Genomic DNA, 22,416 nt, shown 5'->3' with positions numbered 1-22,416 from the left:
ACTGTGTGATGCATCCTGATTTGGTCCTCTTCCAAGCAGCAGGACAACTCTGGTTGTTCCTACAACGACTGGCAACTAAACTAGTGGGTGCACTAATTAATAGGTTTCCGGTTGCACTCAATATAAAACCAACACCCTGCCAGCATGCCTGTCACGCTTCCTGCTGTGGAGCATCAGCCTCCGAAGACCTACACTTTAACTAAGGCAACAATGGCGGAGACAAAAAAAAAACTGGAATGATAAACTCTCCACACTCTGCTGCGTTATAGATTGGGAAAAATCCAGTCCACATTTTACAGCACGACTCCATAGGAACTAAAATATTTCATGAGGCAACGGGGGCGAATCAGGCCTGCATTCATTTACAGCTTCCACATATTTATGAGGCTTTGCCCTCGACTTTACAGCTCACTCTGATTATTCTGCTGAGCTGTATTAGCAGATTGGCTCTGCACTCTATAGCTCAGCTCCCAGTGATGACAAGTGACAGTTCGCTGTCAGAGAGAGAGGACACCACCGCTCCTGTTCTCACCCCTGCCGTCACGGTTCGAGGTAGATGATTTGTCACCACCGGTGTCTGTTTAAATGCTTCATTGCTGCAGGTTCAAGCTGTGGCTGTGAGGTTACCAAGCACTCAGACAAGTGCCTCCTCTGCTCTGTGGGCCAAAGACGGAGTATCAAATCACACTTTTTCAAAGGCTGCAGCATTTCTCTGTGGGGAGGGCTTTACTTCTAAACTTCCTGTCGGAGCTTTAGGAGCTCTATCAACTGAAACAGACACAGTTGTTTGACTCCACTCTCCTGCCATGACACCATGTTACTGTACTGATGCCAATACAAATCATGATTTAAATGGACCTGAAATGTACCAGAAATATTGCTTTATATTCCACAGTGTGGGTCTATCTATGGCAATGCTTGTTATGTTAAGTTCTTATAATGTTCTTTATATTGGTCCACCACTTTGCTCCAGAATGAAACATCTGGATGACAGACAGAGATGACTTGAGCAGTTTTTGCTGCCAAATGTAAATTCTACTCCTCTGACCTTTTCAAATGCTTCTTGCACAAAAATTACTTTTTGGTCCATGTTGCTCATGAGATTACAAAGTCTGACTCTTTTTCGCTAGAGGAATCTTAACCCCCTTGAAAGGATGCAGAGACACCAAAGACCTGTGAAATTATCTTTGCCTTTCACACGGGAAACTTAACCATTCATTTGTTTCATGTCTACGGAAACTCCATGAATTTAAGACCAGTATTCAGTTTCTTACCAACTCTTTGGGGAAATCAGGCTGCTAAATTCTCCTCTGTGTTAACTTATAGTTTCTAATATTGTCTGCTGGTGCTGACAAGAAGGAAAAAAACTTTGCAGGTTATACGATGGATATTCAAACTTCGATATTAGCACAAACTGACCACTGTGCAGGTCATCTTAACTGACGCGTAAATACTCACTGCACCTCCCACCTCCTCTGTGCTGCGTCTTGGATGCAAGATGGCTGTTACTTCCCACCAATGAAGGTTCCTGCAGTGAAGAGGGGCTTTAAGATGAGATTACTGATGGATGGGTCTGCTGCCCCGCTTGACACTCCTGTAGATTTATGGCTGCACGGCTTCATGTCCTGTATAGTAATCCATTTGTGGGACACTACATCATTTTTCTGACAGGTGAATTAGAGTTCTGCGTGACCGCTCATCTTAGTTTACAGCACAAAGCCTCGCAACATCAACTCCAACGAAGGGGCTTGTGATATTTTTTCCTAATGACAATGTTGTGTAATGAAGCTGAATTTGTGTCAGTCCATAAACTTGACACAGAAAAGTGAAATCTGACACAGTTTCTCCCAGATGTGTCAGTGACGACTCTTCAGCCAAGTTTAACAATGAGTAAACTTCTATATAAATCTATATTTAGCATGTATACAATATAAATTAAGTTTATATTATATTTTATGATTATGAGCTGAGCCATTAATACCATACTGTCTGATGTTTGTTATTCCTCTGTGCCATCAAGCTACATTGCTCCGTTGTCCAAAAACTAATAAAAATACATCAGAGAGTATCTGATAGATAGTGACACCATCGATGGGATCAGTGTAGTCAGTCAAACTCAGTGTCCTGCTGGTGGAAAAATATTCTCTAGACCGAATGTGTAGCTGAAAACATCCCAGACAAACGCTCCATTTCCTCCTGTTTGAGTAATGTTTGCTAAAAACTACACCGAGGAGCAGTTTAGAGAAACAACTGAGCCTCTTTATGAACCTAAAACTGTATTTGTGCCCCTTCTACTGAAGATTGTTCTCAGTATTAACCGGTTGTGTTGGAGCTGTGACACAGATAAACACACTGTTGGTTTTGTTTTTTCAACAAAAACATAGAACAACTAAACTGAGAACACTGAGGTTTTGTCCTTGGCGTTTTCCATGGGAATCAAATTCTTCTTTTACTTTTAGAGCTGCACATAAGTTTTAGACACTTTAGATTGGGTTCATTTCCCAAACTCGTTTACCACAAAAAAACAAAACAGCTAGCGTCATCAAGAACCATCTTCAGTGACAAGAACAACAAGGAGTCCTGTGACAGATGGTCGAAGCCCCACAGAGTCCTGGTCTCAGCGTGTCCTGGAGTCGATCTGGATTCACATGAAGAGACAGAAGAACTGTAGAAGTTTCTCCAAGACATTCGGACCAAGCTTCCTGCCAAGGGCCTTGAAAAACTGTGCGTATTTTAGAAAATCTAAGACCATTGCACAATATTGTATATGAAATTTCTAATGCTATATTTAGATTTTCAAAATAAAAGCATCATCTCATCATTTTCACCAGAGATATCAGATGATCTTAAAGGGATAGTTCACCCTAGAATGATATTTCGCTCATTATCTACTCACCCTCATGTTGACTAAGGGCTGGAAGAATTATCAGAGTCCACCGTCCCTTCTCTGAGTTACAGGGGGTCTCGGCGTGATTCGCAGTAACCGCACTGACGCCGGCGCAAATCACGCGAGATTTGGACGGACCAGGAAGAGGAGCTTCGAGAAGCTTCAGCTACAAACAAGCTTAAAATATAGACTTAATTTTTTTCGGGACAATTACGCAATTTGGGGCTTCAGCACAAGACGGACATTACATACGAGCATCATGGAGGTATTTGGATGTTTTTTTGTGTGTTTTTTTACGAAGAGCTCCGGTGTCCCTTTGCAACCGTTGCATTGAAATGCACTGCTACGCCAAGACCCCCTGTAACTCAGAGAAGGGACGGTGGACTCTGATAATTCTTCCAGCCCTTAGTCAACATGAGGGTGAGTAGATAATGAGAAATATCATTCTAGGGTGAACTATCCCTTTAAGAGGTGATGAAAGGCAGACTTTTCATCTTATATTAAGGTTTTCTATTTTGTCTGAGTGTTTTAAAGTCCAAAGGGACTGTGACTGGGCAATGGTATAATTAAGATTTCACTAATGTTTCTCATTAGTGCTGCATAGCAACACTAACTGAACTGTTATGAACTTTAATGATGGGATCAGGGTTGTGATGGGTGTTTGGGAGGAGAAATGAATTTATTGTTGTAGATATATATATCTTTTTATCAAGTCTCACATTAGAAAAATAATGTGTCTTAATTAACCTTACACACATCATGGAATCATCTCACATGGAAACACACCAACACTTTGCCAGGACCTGCAGCCGGATGAGCTGCACACACAGTAGAAAAACAAAGGGACAAAAACACAGCCTCCGAATTAACAGACGAGAGAACGCAGCCTCTCCAGAAGGAAATGAACAAAAACTTCTCTGTGTCCATTTAAAAAAAGAAGAAGCAGCATCTGCTTTACATTTCACCTCCTTGCTGTTTCTTCTGTTTGGGTTTCTTCTTCTTGTTCTTCTTCCCCGGTGCGTTCTCAGTCTGTGTCTTACTCTTCTTGGCAGGGCTGGGCTGAGACGCCGCCGCCGCGCCGTCGGCCGCTCGTTTCTGCTTTGTTTTCTTGTCATGTTTCTTTTTGGCTTGTCCTTTGTCTGCTGCTGGTTTGCCTGTGGGAGTGGAGCTGACTGCCGCCGCCGCCGCCGCCGGCTCTAAAACGGGCTTCGTTCGCATTTTACGCTTTTTTGTGTCTGGTAGAAATCCTTTCTTCTTCTTCTTGGAGACCGTCTGCTGGTCGTCCTCCTTGACAGGCTTTGTCTTTTCCACTTTGGGCTTCCTGCGAATGTGAACAGGAACGAAATTCAAGGTCAACGCGGCGGCTTCAGTGCACAAAAAGAAAAGAAGAAACCTTTTCACCGAGGCTCCTGACTGAAGCTCATTCATTTATCATCATGTAAAAAGAATCAATGAAATTCATAAAAAAAAAAAAAAAAAAACTGATGTGGTTTTAATCAAACAGCCAATGCTGGTGCTGAAGCCCTCACTCCACTTACACATTGAGTGGGGTTACTTCTATTTATTGGTTATATTACTTTCTAAATTTACTAAACTGAAGTGAACTATAAAGAAGTCAAGTGGAGAAGGAAAGAAAAACGCTGCAACCGTCTCGAATCATCAAAAAACTGAAGCATGGATCGAAACCCACTCTCTGCTGACGACCCTGAACTTCAGCGCGCCGCGTTAAAAAGAAGATAAAACCTCTGAGTGTCTTTCACTCGGCGCTGAAGAGGTTCTGCTTCTCTTTGTCAGCGGCTGTCAGATCTTTTCCAGCTGTAACACTTAACGTTTAAATCTCAGAGTCGCCGCTTTTCCCTTTTTAAAGCTTCGACTACAACTTCTGACCCTCAGTTCCTTGTCTCATTCATCACTTTTCTGCGGAGACGACCCCCCCCCCCTCCTGACCCCACTTAGAAACAAACAGGCAAGGCAAATAAAGAAGCCACCAGAAAGAATGGATAGGAGTCAGACAGACGCTTGAACTGCATGAAAATGAGACGGAGTCCTCATTCACTTCAATGGGACGAGACAAACAGGTGCACGCCAACGTTTCTGGTCAATATATCTGAATGCACTGGGAACATTGTGCTTATTCTGCTGTTTACCTGGTGGAGACAACAGTTACTGCTGCACCTGTGGCTTTAGCATTGTTATTTTTTATTTGAATTTCCCTCCAGGGGATGAATAAAGTATTCTTTTTTTTTCCTCTTATCAACTGTACTTTGCTGCTGCTAAATGAAGAAACATCCAGATTGTCTACTGTTGTTTACTGTCAGCGATGCTCTAACCCGCTTCCAGGGAACTTTACGAAACGTTGATTTCCTGCCCGTGTGTCCACGTAACCTGATTCCCCATCGGCTTTTTACATGTGAGCCTGTGCAGGAACAGAGAAACCATCACAGCGGTTGAACGAAAACAGAGATCAATACACGTAGCGATGCATCCTCATACTCAATGAACAATTTCATTGCAAGTCAGCCTCCAGCTGCACACTGTCCCCGTCCTGCTGGTCCAGTCGGTTTGACACACGGATCAAGAAAAATATTGAATTTCCAATTTGTTATGAACCGTTTCAGAAAAAAAACAACACACAAACTCACGTCACTCCGAAGTGTTTCATCACGGCCCAGTAGGTGTCCTCCATCTTGCCGGTCTTATTGAAGGTGAGGACGCTCGTCAAGGACAGCAGGACCGTGTGAAGCGGCTCCAGGTCCACAGACAGTTTCTACACAGAGAGAGAGGGGGGGGGGCACAGGAAAAGAGTGAAGGTCTGGACTGAAACCGCACCGACGGCTTCCCATCATGATCCGGTCTTCACTCACCTGCTGGTGAACGTGTTTGACCAGGAACTGACAGAGCTCCAGGACCTTCAGCACCTTCTCCTTCACCACTTTGCTGTCAGTCTGAGCGACCTGCTGGAGACTCTGAGGAAACACCACACACACCGGTTAGACTGACGTTCCTGTTCCTCTGACCGTCAATATGATTATTAGATTTCCTGTATACTATAATACAAATAAAGGGATGTTTGGTGTAATTGGTACTGGCTATTGTTGCCACTTAAAACACGGTCATATTTATATTTTTCAACTCTTTGTAATGCATGGATTTCTTCTGTTTTAGTTTGCAGAGCTGATGTTAAACTAAATAAAGTAGAATGCTGGCTATTTATTTTGATATCATAGCCCCTAGATTTGTTGTTGTTAAAAAAATATAACACATAGAACTTTTTAACAATTGGCATAGATGCCCTTATTTATATATTGCTAATCTTTGTGTCTTGATATTGTTCTCTTAAATAATGTCTTTATAACTATAGTATATTTTTAAATTTTCTTACTCATCATGTTATACTTTATGATGTGTACATGTGTTAATTGAAAGTTGTCGCCCCCCAACAGGTGAAGCTCATCACAAGTTGAGCCCCCCAGTCCCCTGATTGGTCAGTCCCACCGGGAATATATGTATATATTTGAATCATGTTTGAGATGTTTTCCATATGCCTGATGAAGGTCATATTCCTGACCGAAACGTTGCTTTAAAAAAATAATTGAGAGTGAGACAGTGTGCGGGAGCTTCTTCTGAATAAACTAAATAAACTAAAACTTGTTACATGTGTTTCTTAACGAATCCATTTGAAAGCATCAGACAGTTTTTGCCTTTAGTTCATATAAAATAAAAGATGTAACAGGAGACGAGGGTAAAAAGAGAGAGAAAGGGGAAATGTGCATCAAAGGTGTGGAGCTGGACTCGGAGCTGGGATGTTGTGATCAAATGAGCAGCATCTTCAAGGCCGACAGGACGCCATCAGTAAGAAGGATTTTAATGTGAAGGTCGTGTTTGGCCTTTACTTTGAAGGGCTGGTTAGTAAATGGCCTTGATCATGTTTTTTCTGTAGCTGGTGACGCTTCAAGTCCTCCATGTAACAAATGGTTTATTAAGTGCAGTTGTAGGCAGCAACATGTACAATATGTGTCTGTGAAGATGCATTTTATATTAGTACAACTGTGTTTTACTATATTGTCATTGATTATGTTTGTAAACCAGCCTGCACTCCTGTTAAAGTGGCTCCAAGGTACAGCAACAAACACTTAAATCTTATAAAGGTTGAACATGGGAGTAAAAGGGAAGGACATACTGCATTAAAGAAAGAACTGTCTTTATCACATGTTGAAGAAAATATGCAACTGTTTTTGTCACGACTGAAAACGACGGTGCGACACAGAAGTGAAGTGGTTTGGCGAAGAATTGCAGCAGCGTGTAATTATGCTCGTCTTTTACTCTCTGCTGTCTCAAGGACACGCAGAGGACGGCGAGCGCTGTATTGGCTCTAATTATCATTTATCACAGCACGATGCAATCCCATTAACTTTGAGAACAATATAATTAAAATCTGTATAAGCCTAAAGGAGGCTGGTGATTGGGAGTCTGTCGTCGTGGTGAAGAAGCGACGCGTGGTTACGGCCTCGTGCCTGCATCGCTTTTACACACACACGACTTTCAAACAGCTCCGTGCAGATGTTACAGATGTGTTCTGTTACTGGAGAGACGTGATGTCGCTACAGCGTCGTCGACTCACCGTCGCCAGCTGACCCGTGACCTTCGCGCACAGCTCGGCCCACGGAGCGCCGCTCATCACCTGTTGAACCTCCCGGCTCTGCATCGCACGCAGCACCAGCACACACGCCTGGCCCTACACACACACACACACAGGATATATCAGGATATACATGGATGTTGAATTGATGTTAATTCTTTACAAACAATGATCGATATGTGGTCAATGACGTTGCACAGCTGGGTTTAAAACAACAGCTGGACGTTGGTTATAGTTGTGGTCACTTTTGTGCATAACGATGACGACCGAGAGATTCATCCTGTAGCTATTTTTTCTCTAATTGTCCAGAAGTGGGCAGTGACGTCAGGCTCCGTCCATTACACAGTGACCTAATGTAATAAGAGCAGCGGTAAAGGGAAGAGACTGTGTGTTTAATCTGAGGCTGAAAGAGAAGGAACTCTGCCTGTTTACTCTGGTAAAAGGGATTTTATTAAAATACTGGGGCTAGACTTATATTTGTTGTTTATATTTGTTTTTGCCATGTTTATTCTTTAGTCGAAAAATCAATTAATATTGGTTGTTAAAGCCATGACGGTGATATTCAATATTTTTCTTATTATGAACAAATCTCCTTTATAAGACCAAAACCAACAGTGAATAAATCCTGTTTATATATGAGCCAGTTGGAGCTTATTCCTCTGTCAATAAAAATTAAATATCAGACTGTGTTGATCCGCTGAGGAAAATAGTCCCCAACAAATCAACTATTCCCTCCACTTTGTGCATCATTTGCTAAAAATCTACAGTGGTCAGATGTTTAAATAAAACGTTTGTGACAAATCACCACACTCTTGAGGGAGGAACTCCAGGTTGCTTTGTTTTGGTATTTTTAAGAATAAATACTGAACTGTTCGAAACATTCCCACAAACAATTTTGACAAATTGTCGACATAAACTGAAGCTTTGCAGCCGTGTGTTTCTGCGTGTTTTGAAAAATCAGTGGACCCAACACGGGATCCAAAACTACAACAACAAAGCTGAAAAACACAGCTTCTCTTGAGACTCTAGACCACTACTCTGAGTTAAAATTGTTTAATTTACTCTCTGGGGAAAGTTCAGCTGCCTTTGTACAAAGTAGAAATAAATACATTTATAATTGTGTATTTTCATCACTCTTCAAGTTCTCGCTATGTGTCTGCCTGCAACAAATCTACCAAAGCAACTTCTCCTGCAGCAGAAAAGAGTCACGGTCTTCACCTGTTGATGTTCTCTGACCCCAGATCTGATGTGCTGCACGAGCGTGTCCAACAGGTTCACACACAAAACCTGCAAAACAACCACATCAGCTGCATTAGTCGGTGCCAGCAGAGACGTGTCCTCTGTCCTGAACTCACGTCCGTCTCATGAGCGAGCGACACGCGTCTCCGTACTCACGGGGAATCTGTTGAACAGGTCTGTGAACATCTGAGCGGTCAGCGGACTCTTCCTCCGGCTCATGAAGGACGTCAGAGCCTCTCTGAAGATCCCCGAGACTCGGTCCACGTCCACGTTGCCCATGAAGCTCAACTGCAAAAAAATAACACACACAAACATCACAAAAGATGAGTGGAGGTGTGAATGTAAAAGAGGAAAAGCAGACGTGGTGACATGTCACAGCAGGAAAAGCAGCGGTGTAAATGATGAAATGAACGACGACTCGATTCCATTTAGACTTCAAGAAGCTGAAATGTCATAAATAGGATTTAATGTTTAAAGTTGGAGTGTTGACAAAAGCTGCTTTTCCTACGGTGACGACTCAGAGGCATTTTGATCCCAGTAATACTTTCCATTAAATACAAACATAAAAGATGATGAATAACATCATTTTTTCCATTCACCTCCACTGAACCTGTGTGGAGGCAGAAACCTCAGAGAGACGACAAAACCGGGAGATACAACCAAACCTGTCTGTGTGGTTCGATTCCACATGTGTTTTTTTGTTCTGTTTTTTGACGTCATTATGATCTCAGTCCTTTTTATCATTCCTTAAATCAAGCTCTACTCATGACAAATCAAACAAGAGCATCTGGCTGCTGCTCCTGACACATCTGTATGTTTTGTTGCTGTCGACCAATTGTGGAAATATTTCCCTCACACAGAGAATCTACATGAACAGAAACATTAAAGGGATAGTTCAACATTTTGGCAAATTAGCCTATTGCCATAATCCCTATAGTCACAGCAGTAGGTTTGTTACCTTTAATTGTCGGTGCAAGCTATTTTTAGAACGGCGGAGCAGAGCCGCGCTATGGAGGCTAATGGGATTTCTTGGTTTCCCTCATCAAACTCATCAAATACACAACCCAACAACTCCAAAACGCTCTGGTGGACAAGTTGTGACCTGCACATTCACCACGCTATGACAAACCTACTGCTATGACTATAGGGATTATGGCAATGGCCCAATTTGCCAAAATGTTGAACTATCCCTTTATAGCTGTAACTAACATCTGGTTTTGATTAAAAACATATTTTCTCAAGTAAGAAAAACATCTTAATTTCCCACTGCCCTGTTATTTTATGCACAGTCCAAAATTTAAAGATGCTCAGATTATAATCACTGATGATAAAGGAAAAAACAAACAAACACTCATATTTAAGGAGCTTATCAACTGATTCATTAGTGAACTAATCATTTAAACCCCAATAAAACGGAAGGAAAGAAAAAAGGATGACAAGAAATCTGTGAGAAAGAGATTTGAGCAGAAAGAAGCCTGAGTTCTCCGGCTCTGACCCACTTCCTGACCCAGTAAAGTCCAGGACCTGACCTGGAGTCTATTTGGTGCAAAGCTGGACATAATATGAAGGATGAGACTGGAACAGGAATAACTGTATTCTATGAAAAGATTTAATTTCCACTTTGTGGTCTGAAATAAAAGAAAAGCTTGGCCTGTGTGTAACGTTTGCGAAGCCTACCTGTAGTTTAAACTACACTGATGTGATGTGGCAGATAAAACTCACAGACTCTACGACAAACTGATCAATTTGCTGCTGATTTTACTTCCTCCTGATTCTGGGGGCTGGACGGAAAAAATTGTGACACTGTACATGATATGAAATCAGTTTGTGATGAACGTACGTCGTTTGTCGCCGCTTTCTCGGCCGCCTGCTCTTCTTTGCTCTCGGCGGCGGCTCCTCGCAGAACTTTGACCACGTACAGAGACGCACTGCGATGACAGCACAACATCAGCAAGATACAAAAAAAAAAAAACAGCACAGGTGGATGTTTCAGGGGAAAAAGAAGTTTAAACTTAATCTTCTTGTACCTGAAGTAGTAGAGGCAGACGGAGGACTCGGACAGTTTCTGGGTTTTGGTCATCAGTTTGTCCAACAGGTCGTGGAGCTCCCCCTGGCGGTCACCAACGGTCCTGCAGTAAACCTTGGACCTGCACAACTGGTTCCTGAAGAAAATACACAAAATAAAGAGTCAGTAAAAGTTTTTCTGTTTCAGGTTCAGTTTGATTCACACCAGCTTCAGCTAAGACACAGATCTACACGGATCATTTAATTTAATTTCTTTAGGGTTTTTGTTTTGTCATTGTCTGTCATTGATCCTGCATGGTGCACTGTGTACAAAGGGAAAGAAGAAAGGAAGACAAAGAGAAAGAAAAAAGGAATGAAGGAAAGAGGGAAAGAAGGAAGAAAAGTAGGACAAAGAGAAAGAAGGAAGGAAGGAGAAAGGGAAAGAAGGAAGGAAGGAATCAAGGAGAAAGGGAAAGAAGGAAGGAAGGAAGGACAAAGGGAAAGATGGGAGGAAAGAAGGAAGGAAAGATAGAGGCATGGAGGGAGGGAACAGATTGGGTCAAAAAGGAAGGAAGGAAGGAAGGAAGGAGGGGAGGGAGGGAAAATGGATTGTGGAAAGAAGGACGGAAAGATGGAGGGAGGGAGGGAACAGAGTCGTTCAAGGAAGGAAGAAGGGAAAGAAGGGAGAAAAGAAGGAAGGGAAAAAGGAAGGAAAGAAAGATGGAGGGTCAATTGGATCAAAAGAGGAAGGAAGAAGAAGTAAGGACGAAGGGAAGGAAGGAAGGAATGGAAAAAGGATTGTGGAAAGAAGGAAGAGAGAAAGGAAGGAAAGAAGGAAGGATGGAGGAAGGGGACAGATTGGGTCAATTTGACCCAGAAGGACAACAGGAGGGTTAAGACAACAGGAGAGAGATGTGGTGTGGTTTGTTGTTTAAATCTCAGATAACTGCTTTTAATTGGAAATGTCACAGTATATAAAAACACATAAAACATCAAACTGTGTAGAACAAACACGACAACGACAGACTGAGTCACTGACAGACGCAGATGCTGCGATCCGCCTCGGCGCTCGGCTGGAGCTCGTTACCTGAATATGTCGGCGGCTCGACGGAGGAAATCCTGCTCCTGCTGGTCGCTGTCGCCGCTCATCCCTCTGTCGATGATGTTGAGCAGCGGCTCCACCAGACCCATGACCAGCGGACTGCCGGCCTGCCGCGCCACGAACACCTCGATCAGGTCCAGCACCTGCAGCAGCAGCCGCATAGAGGAGGAGGAGGAGGAGGAGGAGGAGGAGGAGGAGGAGGAGGAGGAGGAGGAGAATCAGAGGTCAGAGCGGATTTGTTTTATCTGTTTGTTAGGATCCCCATTAGCTGCGCTCTAGAACGCCGCTAGTCTTCCTGGGGTCCACAGTTAAAACCAGTACATTTAAAACATAAATCTGCAATCACAACACGAAAGACAAGTCAACAAAATCTTACATTAAATCTGTACCATCAGATTGTCATCCACATCAAAGAACATGTGTAAGATAACTCCGATGTACAGCAGTTAGAAAATAAAATAAAATAAAAAGAATAACATAAGAGGGTTTCTCTCAGACCGAGGATGATGATCATGACGACGACGATGACGTACCTTGATCTTAAAGTCTCGGACCAGACTCTTCTCTTTCTGGAGTTTGGCCTTCTCGTCCTTCTTGGCCTGCGTCTTCTTCTTCTGCTGGGAGAAGAGCGCCGCCAGGCTCTTGTCCAGCTCCATCATGGCGTCGTCGTCCATATCGTCGTCGCTGCTGGCGTCCTCCTCTGTGGCCTGAACAGAGGACACCAGCTTATAACAACTAGCTGGACCAAACTGGAGTAAGATTTTTCTGAGCTCATAAATTGTTGTTCCAATAAAGTTATGTTTAAACGGTCAAAGTGAGGAGCGTGGACACCAACCAGAGTGTTCTGCTGCTGCAACACCTTCATCAACTCCAGACGGAAGTTTTGGTCCACCTCCCCTTTCTCTTCCTCCTCCTCCTCTTCCTCTTCCTCCTCTTCCTCCTCTTCCTCCTCCTCCATTGCTTCGTCACCCTCATCTTCTTCCTCTGACGTGTCGTCCTGGCAACATGTTTCACATCATCAGTATCGGGTGGTTCAGATGTTATTGACTGTGACTGTGTAAGAAAAGAACCCACCTCCATTTCTTCGTCCTGTTCGTCATCATCATCATCATCATCATCCTCTTCGCCCTTGGATTTCTTCTTCTGGGCGCCGTCGTCGGTGACGACCACAGCGCTGTCCTCCTCGTCGTTATTATCCGTGTCCAAAACCTGCACAAAGTCCAAAAGCACCACTGTTACGACAACGTTGCAATCACTTACAAAAGCCGCCGGTCAACAAACACGACTCATCAGACGTCGTTCATGTGCAGTTAGAAAACGGGAAACTTGTGCATGTGTTGATTCACTGGTGCTAATCTAGTCGGTGTCACCGCTCAGTGACACGCAGCCAGTGTTGATGCTGCTGCTCCACACGTCACTTCAATAAATAAATAAATAAATAAATAAAGGTTGAATTTGTTTTTCTCTTCTCAAAATATCCACTTTAAACGTCGGGATTTCAACAATGTGACTGTCAAAGCCTGACAGGTGTTTGTTTTTCCTCTGAGCCATAGAGCTCCATTGTTGTCCAACACAGCAGTGAGTGACTCACACTCCTGGAGCTGTTTCTGACTTAAATCCCACACACACACTGTAAATACACACAGGGGGAGCAAAAGAGAAAAAAAAGTGCATTATTTATTCTATACTTATTCTATACAACTGAACCATCTCTATGACAACTGAGCTAAAACCTCCAGATAAAGATCACGAGATGAAGCTGAACAAAAAAAAAGGCTTCAAATTAAACACGACCGCTCTAAAGACTCCACTTCTTCTCCGTCGCCTTGTAAAAAAAAAAACATTTTCTGACAGTCGCTGTTGACGTTGATTCGCCTCGACCTCGCTCTGTGTTACTCACGTCCAAGATGGCGGTGAGGGCTCCCGCGGTGACGTGGGGGCAGATGGAGGAGAAGACCGTCTTGCAGACCTGCCTGATGTGTCGGCTCGGCTGAGACAGCAGAGACAACAGGATGTCCACCATCACCTCCACCCAGTCGGGTTCCTCCTCCTCCTGCTCTGTGGCTGCAACATGGGGAAAACACACACACACACACACGTCCATACGCTTGAGTTTCTTGGTGTGAATCAGGGAAAAAAAATTAATGTGTAAGAAGAAATGAAGGTGGGAATATCTACCTTTCTTTTTTTTCTTCTTTGATTTCTTCTCCTGAGCTTTGTCCATGCAGCTCTGCAGGTCTTTCATGGTGTCCAGCAGCTCCTCGGGCGCCTTCGCAGGAAAACACATTTACCAGAGCATTTAGAGTCAAGAGGATGATTCATGATAACATTTATATTTTGTCTTTAAAAACTCAATAATCCACAAACAGCGGTTCTCCCGTCTCAATGCTCTGAGCTGCACGTTGTACCTTGAACAGGTGCATGCCGACCAGCAGGAAGAGCTGCTGGAAGGCGCTGTTCTCCGCTGTCGGGCCTTTCTTTGCCTTCTTCTTCAGATTTGCCACCGACTCCAACATGCTGGAAGAGGACGTGCAGAGACGGAATCAAACATGTTCCTCTCCAAAAGTGCGGTCATTAACATCACTTAACCCTCCTGTTGTCCTTCTGGGTCAAATTGACCCAATATGTTCCCTTCCCCCATCCTTCCTTCCTCCCTTCCTTCCTTCATCCATCCATGATCCTTCTGCTTCCTTCCTTGACCTAATCTGTTCCTTCCCTCCATTTTTCTTTCCTTGCTTTTTCCCTTCCTTCAGTCCTTCCTTCGTTCCCTTCGTCCATTCTTCTTCGTCCTTCCTCATTTGATCCAATTGACCCAATCTGTTCCCTCCTTCCATTTTCTTTCCTTCCTTTTCTCTTCCTTCTTTCCACATTCCTTTTTTCCTTCCTTCGTCCTTACTTCTTTCTTCCTTTTTGACCCAATTGACCCAATCCCTCCATCTATCGTACCTTCCTTTTTCCCTTCCTTCTTTCCTCCCATCTCTCCCTTCGTCCTTCCTTCCTTCCTTCCTTGACCCAGGAGGACAACAGGAGGGTTTAAACTGTCTCACTGAAACTGTAATACTGTTTCATAAACCCATACGTGAACAAAACTGTGAGTAGAGTAGAGAAGAGGGAGAGTAACTAGGCTGTATTAAGTTGTCGGCAGTTTGAGGTTTTCTGGTCCCACCTGTCCCAGGCCTGTCTCTGCTCGGGGGTGAGGGGCCGGCTGCTCTGGACACATTTTGGCTGGTTAAGCAGGACTTGGGCGTACTGGACCAGGTGGTAGATCCACATGGTGCCGTCGGCCGTCACACCCAGAGCACGCTTCTGGTTGACAGGCGCGCCCTCGGCCGAGTCCTCGCTGAGGGGCAGGTGGTGCATGGACATGAGGAGGCTGGACGGAGGACAGACAGAAAACAGTCATGCACAAGGTCACCAGGCGCAAAACAGGTTCGGCTCCGGCTGCGATGTTACAGGTTTTTTTTTGTTGGGATGGTAAGATGTGTTATTTTAGCTCATAATTAATGTGCATATTTTTGTAAAACATCAGGTAACGACTGTAACATTTTTGCGGCTCGGCATGTGAGTCCGTCAGGGCTGTTAAAACTGAGGAGTGTTGCATGATGTCATGAAATTAAAGAGTCTTTTTTAACAGCTGCTTTTGCAAGAAAGTCACTTCAACAGGAACTACAGCACAAATAACAAACAACAATGTATTATTTCTCGTGGTCTAGACTCTGACATGTTGAATAAGACTCCAACAGCTGGTTGTGGAGCTTCTTATAGCTGCTGCTTGATGATATTAGAGGAAGTGTCTTATAGATAGTCACAGACCTTTGACTCAAAACTTCTCTCATCCATCTTTGTTGAAAAGAGATTTATTTTACTGAGATTCATTTTTGTCATTATTTTGAACTCTTGTATATTAAAGGGATAGTTCAACATTTTGGCAAATTGGCCCATTGCCATAATCCCTATAGTCATAGCAGTAGGTTTGTTACCTTTATTTGTTGGTGCAAGCTGTTTTTAGAATGGCGGAGCAGAGCCGTGAGCTGCTCAGAGCTACGCTACAGAGGCTAATGGGATTTCTTGAAATACACAATCCAAAACGCTCTCATGGACAAGTTGTGACCTGCACATTCACAACACTATGAGATAATAATGGAACGTTCACTCTTCTTCGATCTAAAAACAGCATGCACCGACAATTAAAGGTAACGACCTTACTGCTATGACTATAGGGATTACGGCAATGGGCCAATTTGCCAAAATGTTGAACTATCCCTTTAAACAGTAGCTACTTGGACTGTAACAGAAGATTTTCCTCTTCCCTTTAACAACACTCTCCTTTCTGGGGTGGTGTTTAGCTCAGTTGGTAGAGCGCCCACCCAATGTGTTGAGGCTATAGTCCTCACTGCAGGCGGTCCCGGTTCGAATCCCGCGCCGAGCGGCCCTATCCTGCATGTCATTCCCCCCCTCTCTGCCTCCCATTTCCTGTCTCTCTCTGAACTATCCTGTCCATTAAAGGCAAAAAGCCCCTTAAAAATATCTATAAAAAAATAAATAACACTCTCCTTTCTACACTGGTTATGATCGATTGGCCACGGAGAAGATTCTGTGTCTCACCCAAAGAAAGAAGAGACGAGCGCTCCTCTGGTGTTGTCGTCCAGCGGGGCGGAGAGCTTTCCCTTCGTCTCTGCGATGTCGGCCGAGGCCTTTTTGGTGCTGAAGAACGCGTGGAAAAACACAAACCTGGGGGAAACAAACAACACAGGGACAAATGAAGGCCTCATATTAAAAAAACAAAACACAAAGGCCTTCAGTTGCTCGCCCAGCGGAGTCTCACCTGGCCACGTCCATGATGAGGTCCTCCTGCTTCTTCACCTGGTGGTTGTCGATGATGGAGGTGAGTCGAGCGACGATCCACTTCCTCAGGCGGAAAATGGAGTTCTCCCTCCTGAGGAAGGAAAAATCAGCTGTTAACGTCCCGTTATAATGTGCGTGTGACCGGACCGGACGGGTCACAGCTCAGACTCTCGGACAGAAACTTGATTCACTCACTGCTGGCGTCCTTCCTGGCTGCCTTTCTGCTTGCGAGTGCTGAAGTCCAGCAGCTGGTCCAGCTGAGGCTGCAGGAACATGCTCTTCAGCCAGTCCACGTAGCCGAGCAGCGCGGCGGGCCGGAGGTGCTGCACCACCCGCCACACCGACGGCACCACGGGGTTCCCCTGGTTGGTGAGCGAGGAGAAGCCCACCATCGCCGCCAGCTGCCTGTCCGCGTCCTCGCAGCCCTGCAGGAAGTCCGACACGTAGACGTCCATCTCCGGAGCCAGCTTGAAGCGGTCCGGTTTCTGAGAGAGGATGGTGACGGAGGAGATGAGTCTGTGGTTTATCCCCATGACGACTGGTTTAAACACTAAAGAGTCACTTCTCTGTTGACTATAACACTGACCAATCAGGGAAGTGACAATAATATAACTGTGCATCTCAATCAATTACATCACTGTTAAACTTACTGTAATACCAGCGCTTTCACATAACAATGCTAAAAATAGAAACCAAACATAATGGTCAATAATAATTATTAGACATCACAAATTGGACCCAGCTGTGAACACACAGTCACTTTTTTCAACAACTTATAGGCTAAAAAAACAGGCTACAGATTGTTGACCAAATATATACGATACATTTTTTTCATTATCTGGCAAAAGTTTGATTATGATCAGTAAATTCAGTTTTCTATTATTTCAACATAAAATCTATTATCTATTAAGACCAACATCAAAATCGTCAGCCTTATTTAAAGGCTGAATCAGCAGAAGGTGATTTCGGATCGGCAAAATAAACATAAATATTCAAATTGTTTGGACATTAAACTCAATTATGCAACTAAAACTCTACTAAGTTTGTATTAAAACTCTACTAAGTTTGTGTCAGAGTGTGAATAAGTGAGCCACTGACCTGAGCAGCCACCACATGTTCCCCGTAGTGCATCATCACCTCTCCAGACAACACGTCCTTCAGCTGGGACAGGGACAGGTGGGGCAGCGCGGCGCCCAGCAGGCGGTAGCTCAGGTAACTGGACACAAACAGGACGAGACCGGGGCGGGGAGCGAGGTTAGACGAGTGGAAGTGATGTAGATTGGATTTTGGAGCAAAGTGTCATACGGTGATTTAATACCATCATCATCATCACTGACCTAAATTTGAGCATTACAATCTGGGTCGCTGGATTTATTGATCAGTGAAACTGCCTCCTGAATATAAATGTTCTTTCTGAGCCTTTCTTCTTTCTTCCTGAGTGTGACGTACGTGTGTGTGTGTGTGTGTGTGTGCATGTGCGTGACTCACTGCGTCGGCCCAGGCTGCTCCTTCAACATGCCGTCGATGATGGCTTTATTCCAGAAGAGCTGGAAGCTGTCCTCCTTCAGCGAGAGCTTCAGGAGGTCCAGGACCACAGGGGGGAGGACGCACTCCTTCTTCACGGAGCGGGCCGCCGTCTTCAACACCTCCATCAACCTGTCGCAGAACATCACACACTCAGCTTACACATAGCAGCTGTTAATCACAGCTACTAATTAACACCATGCGTTTTACAGCTAATATTAGAACATTATGCCAAAAGGAAAAGCTGAACAGAGGAAGAGAAAGACAGTGACAGACAGTGAACATGTGTGTGTGAGACGGAGGGACAGTGTCTTTACTTTGGGATGTTTTCAGAGTTGATGATGGTGGACGAGCCCAGCAGCTTCTTGAGTTTCTTGGGTTTGAGAGTCTGTGGGAAACGCTGCAGCGCCACCAGCAGCAGCTGCAGCTGCTCGGGAGTGTTGAAGGCTGATGCCAGGTCAGTTTGCAGAGCGCTCAGCAGGACCTCCTCAAACACGTCCTCTGAGATCTGACAGACAACATTAGCTTTAAGATCTTAAGATGAGATGAAAACTCCTTGTGCGTCATGTACGTCATGTCAGTGTGTTACGGCGGCGGTGACAGAGCTCCAGTGTGATAAGGCGGTCACTCACCTCATTGAGGATGTCCGTCATGGTCTTAGAGGGAAGGTCCTTCACGTGCTGTCTGTGCTGACTGAGGCTCTGGAGGAGCTTCACACAGCCGAGCACCACCTGAGGCTCCTGCAGGGACACAGGGCAGAGCTCAGACTACAACACACCCAACCCAATGTCAAGTGGTGTAACCGGTATTTTTTCATCAAAATCTGACTGTATACAGGAAAATAAGTCTGGACTCAATATAATGTAATTCACTTTTTCAATGCAACACTATGTTTCTTGACAAATTTGACATAATTTACGAATATGAATACAAATGGCTTTATTATTCCCCAAAGGGAAATTAATTTGTCTGTCAGCTCATCTACCATTTGCAGAATAATTAAAAAGTTATATATAAATATTACTTGTCATATTATTTAGAAGAAAATCAATGAGTTAGAATATGTCCTGCCCAGTGTTGCTAAAATGCATTGAAATTCAAATATAGAAATACAGAAAAAAAATCTATTTCAATGTAATGTTATAAGAAAGTATATTCTTTACAAGTACACTTAAATCCACTGTAGGTGGTTCAAATATTTAGTATTTATCATTCTTTTGTGGTAACATTCAGGGCACACAACCTTTGCACAGAGTGTTAGACTGCAGCTGTAGTCTACATGGACAGATGTTGGACTGCACCATCAGTACAGACTAGAGGTGTATTAACCATCTGTTGGCCCCTCACCTCTGATTATGGTGCTTATTTATATGATCATACATCATTTTAATAAGGGTTCCCAAAACATTAACAGTGGGAATTTGTGTGATTTGAAAAGAAAAAGTAACACCCACTTCACACATTTGTTAAAATGGAAGCACATCTGTTGTGTGTGAGATGAGCGACAGACAATCTGACACCGGTTAATAAAAAGATTTCATCCACTCAGCACGGTATCTCTATCACACTGTCAAAATGACAATGAGCAGTCGCCTTATAAAAAGACATCATCTCTTTATTCCACATATTGACCAAGCCTGACATCTGCGTTACCAACAATAAAACTCTGACAACGTGTTTATCATTATTTTTACCACACTGTTGCCCATACAGTTGGAATAATTTGGTTTTCAGACACATTCCTCTTTTTATTCCTATTGATACACATCAGTAATCCCCTTTGACCAGGTGCAGCGATTACATACTGAGTCCCAGTTATCAGTTTTGAGATGATATACACACTTAATCTATCACGAATAAATCACACTGTCACAATCATTCATTGAGAAGTAAATAATAAGTAGTAAGTAAGTAATAAATAAATAAAAAGTATTCAAACTTAATGGGCAACAGTGTATCTGCGTCTGTGTCTGTTCTTTCCTGATAGGAAAATAAAGTTGTGACACAGGGTTTTCATTCATGTTTGGGGTCAGACACAATCTTGTTCCCCGTTCATCCAGTCAAACAAACAGAGATGAACCTTTCCTTTCAAGGTGATGAGCTGTTTGCGAGGCAACTTACTTTAGAGAGGCGGCCGGACTGTTGGAGGGCGAGGACGCCAAACAGGTTCCCAAACAGAGCATTTCTGACAAGTTTCTGAAAAACACGAGGAGAACTTCAGAGCTACAGATCTCATTCATAAAAGACTTTCTCTGCTGATAAAAAAAAAAACACACCAAACACTCACCTTCTTCACCGTCTGCAAATTGTGCTTTTCTTTGATTCTGTCAAATATGCTCTGCAGCGTGACGTCCTCAAAGGCGCTCAGGACCTGAAGAACAAAAACTCAGGTCAAGCTAAAGCCGACATGTTGATCATTTGCTGCTTGGCTCGGTAATCTTGGCGAAGTCACTGCGATCACTGATCACCTGTGGTTTGTAGCTCGACATCCTCTGACAAAGCCAAAACTCCTCAGTGCTCATCTAAGAAAACTATCCCTGCCAATTAAACATAACCTACAGAATCCCTCAATGGGTCAATGACGTGATGCAACCCAATGTCAAGTGGTGTAACCGGTATTTTTTCATAAGAATCTGACTATATACAGGAAATTATATCTGGACTCAATAAATGTAATTCACTTTTCTCAATGCAGCACTATTTTTCTTGACAATTAAATAACTTGTCATATTATTATTAAAAAAACAGTGTGTTATAGATATGTGGCTAAAATGCATTAAAATTCAAATATTGAAATACAGCAATGTCATTTCAAATGACATAAAACCAACACGAATATAGAATAGACATTTTAATAAATCTGATGCTTTTAAAACTATTTTGTAAGACAGTTCTTAATTGCTCATCTTGCCAACCCTTATTTGTCACTGACCCCAGTGTGTGATTGGACAAATGTGGATATAAATATGTTTTTCTATACTGCAAGTCAATGTTATCATCAATGACATCAGTGTATGAAGGACGTGCTGAGCTTCAGCTACATGACTGCAGGACTGTAACCATGGACACAGAGGTTCATTCAGCGGGGCGGTCGTCTCCACTCACCTGCCCCAGAGCCAAACTGAACCCAGGTCTGGCAGCCTCGCGTGTGTGAGCCAGTCCATCCACCAGCCTCTTGAAGGTGTACTCCAACTCATCTGCCTGTTGCACAAACACACACACCAGCACCATATGACACACAGCACACACCATCAGGTAAAAACTGCTCAACTGGGAAAAGGAAAATGTTCACATTTAAGAATCTGGTAAAAGTGATTTTTGTTTCTTATTTTTTACTTTTTTCAATCAGCTAATTACAGGTCAGGTTCTGGTTGGTTAGCAGGTAACTGAGCAGACAATCAAACTACCATGTGTAAAGTAGGGCCACAACAAACCTGCCATGTCTGAGGGAAACACTGTACTTTATATTCCAGGATAATTATCTCACAGCTCCCGTTATTAATTTATTTACATGGATTAAACTACATGGGAAACATATGATGGGCCAATAGAAATAAAACATTGTAATATATTAGAAAATCAAGCAGTTAAAAAACAGCCAACATCAATGTTTCAGTAATATAGTAAAACACTGACAGGGACCACTGTGATCAATACTTATCATTTAATTTCTAACATTATCACTGCAGGTAGCAACAGTGCTGTACCAGAGCCACGCTGTGAGCTGTGAGCTGTGATCTATCTGCCTCACCTTGTTGTTAGTTTTCAGGTACTGGATCAGGTTTTCCACCGCCTTCAGCCGGACCTCCTGATCCGGTTTGGCCAAGTCCCAGAAGAAGTCGAGGAAGACGCGGTTCTGCTGCAGGACCGCGGCCGGCCGGACCGGCCCCGAGGCTTTGACCGAGAGCTCCACCATCTCCACGGACATCTCCTCTCAGCGCCGCCGTGAACTGTCCATGCTGCTGCGACAGGAGGAAAACGTGCCTCACGGCTGAGAGACTGCTTCCGGGTCAACGCCATAACCACGCCCCCCCCGTCCTCACTGTCACAACTTTATTGAAAAAACAAAACAAACACAGACAGAGCGAGATTTTTTAGACTGGAAACAAGAAGCCGGAGTTTGTGGTATTTGTAAAAGTCGCGTGTAGTTTTTCATTCATGAAAATGTTATTTCCT

General features: G+C 43.6%; 1 protein-coding gene across 2 annotated transcripts; it reads right to left on the bottom strand.

The window, feature by feature from the left end:
* Window positions 1–3,526: 3,526 nt before the first annotated feature.
* On the bottom strand, window positions 3,527–22,218 carry mybbp1a (MYB binding protein (P160) 1a). Of its 2 annotated transcripts, none has more exons than XM_083985892.1 (27): window positions 21,992–22,218; window positions 21,346–21,441; window positions 20,528–20,611; window positions 20,362–20,436; window positions 18,873–18,980; window positions 18,558–18,748; window positions 18,205–18,372; window positions 17,815–17,932; window positions 16,912–17,201; window positions 16,697–16,807; window positions 16,477–16,602; window positions 15,038–15,244; window positions 14,280–14,388; window positions 14,050–14,140; window positions 13,772–13,935; window positions 12,946–13,080; window positions 12,703–12,868; window positions 12,405–12,571; window positions 11,857–12,014; window positions 10,793–10,927; window positions 10,606–10,693; window positions 8,922–9,053; window positions 8,745–8,813; window positions 7,509–7,622; window positions 5,752–5,853; window positions 5,530–5,654; window positions 3,527–4,208 (listed from the first exon to the last, which is right to left on the bottom strand). In XM_083985892.1, exons 1-27 carry the CDS (start codon window positions 22,166–22,168, stop codon window positions 3,842–3,844), a joined length of 3,873 nt encoding a protein of 1,290 aa, XP_083842018.1. In that variant the 5' UTR covers window positions 22,169–22,218; the 3' UTR covers window positions 3,527–3,841. The 2 variants fall into 2 exon arrangements, with proteins under 2 accessions (XP_083842018.1, XP_083842017.1); XM_083985891.1 differs by having other exon boundaries at window positions 12,405–12,578; window positions 12,707–12,868.
* Window positions 22,219–22,416: the final 198 nt, after the last annotated feature.

This window comes from Trachurus trachurus (assembly GCF_905171665.1).
Source record: "Trachurus trachurus genome assembly, chromosome: 14".
NCBI classification, from domain to species: Eukaryota; Metazoa; Chordata; class Actinopteri; order Carangiformes; family Carangidae; genus Trachurus; species Trachurus trachurus.
This window is presented reverse-complemented; position numbering and strand designations above follow the sequence as displayed.

What these genes read in the sequence shown, in the direction of transcription:
- mybbp1a (XM_083985891.1), bottom strand. Translation starts at nt 22,168, where the DNA reads ATGTCCGTGGAGATGGTGGAGCTCTCGGTCAAAGCCTCGGGGCCGGTC. An exon ending in GGGTCAGAGAACATCAACAG is followed by an intron (nt 7,623 to 8,744) that starts GTGAAGACCGTG and finishes GTGTGTGTGTAG; the next exon opens with GGCCAGGCGTGTGTGCTGGT. An exon ending in TCACGGGTCAGCTGGCGACG is followed by an intron (nt 5,854 to 7,508) that starts GTGAGTCGACGA and finishes GTGTTTCCTCAG; the next exon opens with AGTCTCCAGCAGGTCGCTCA.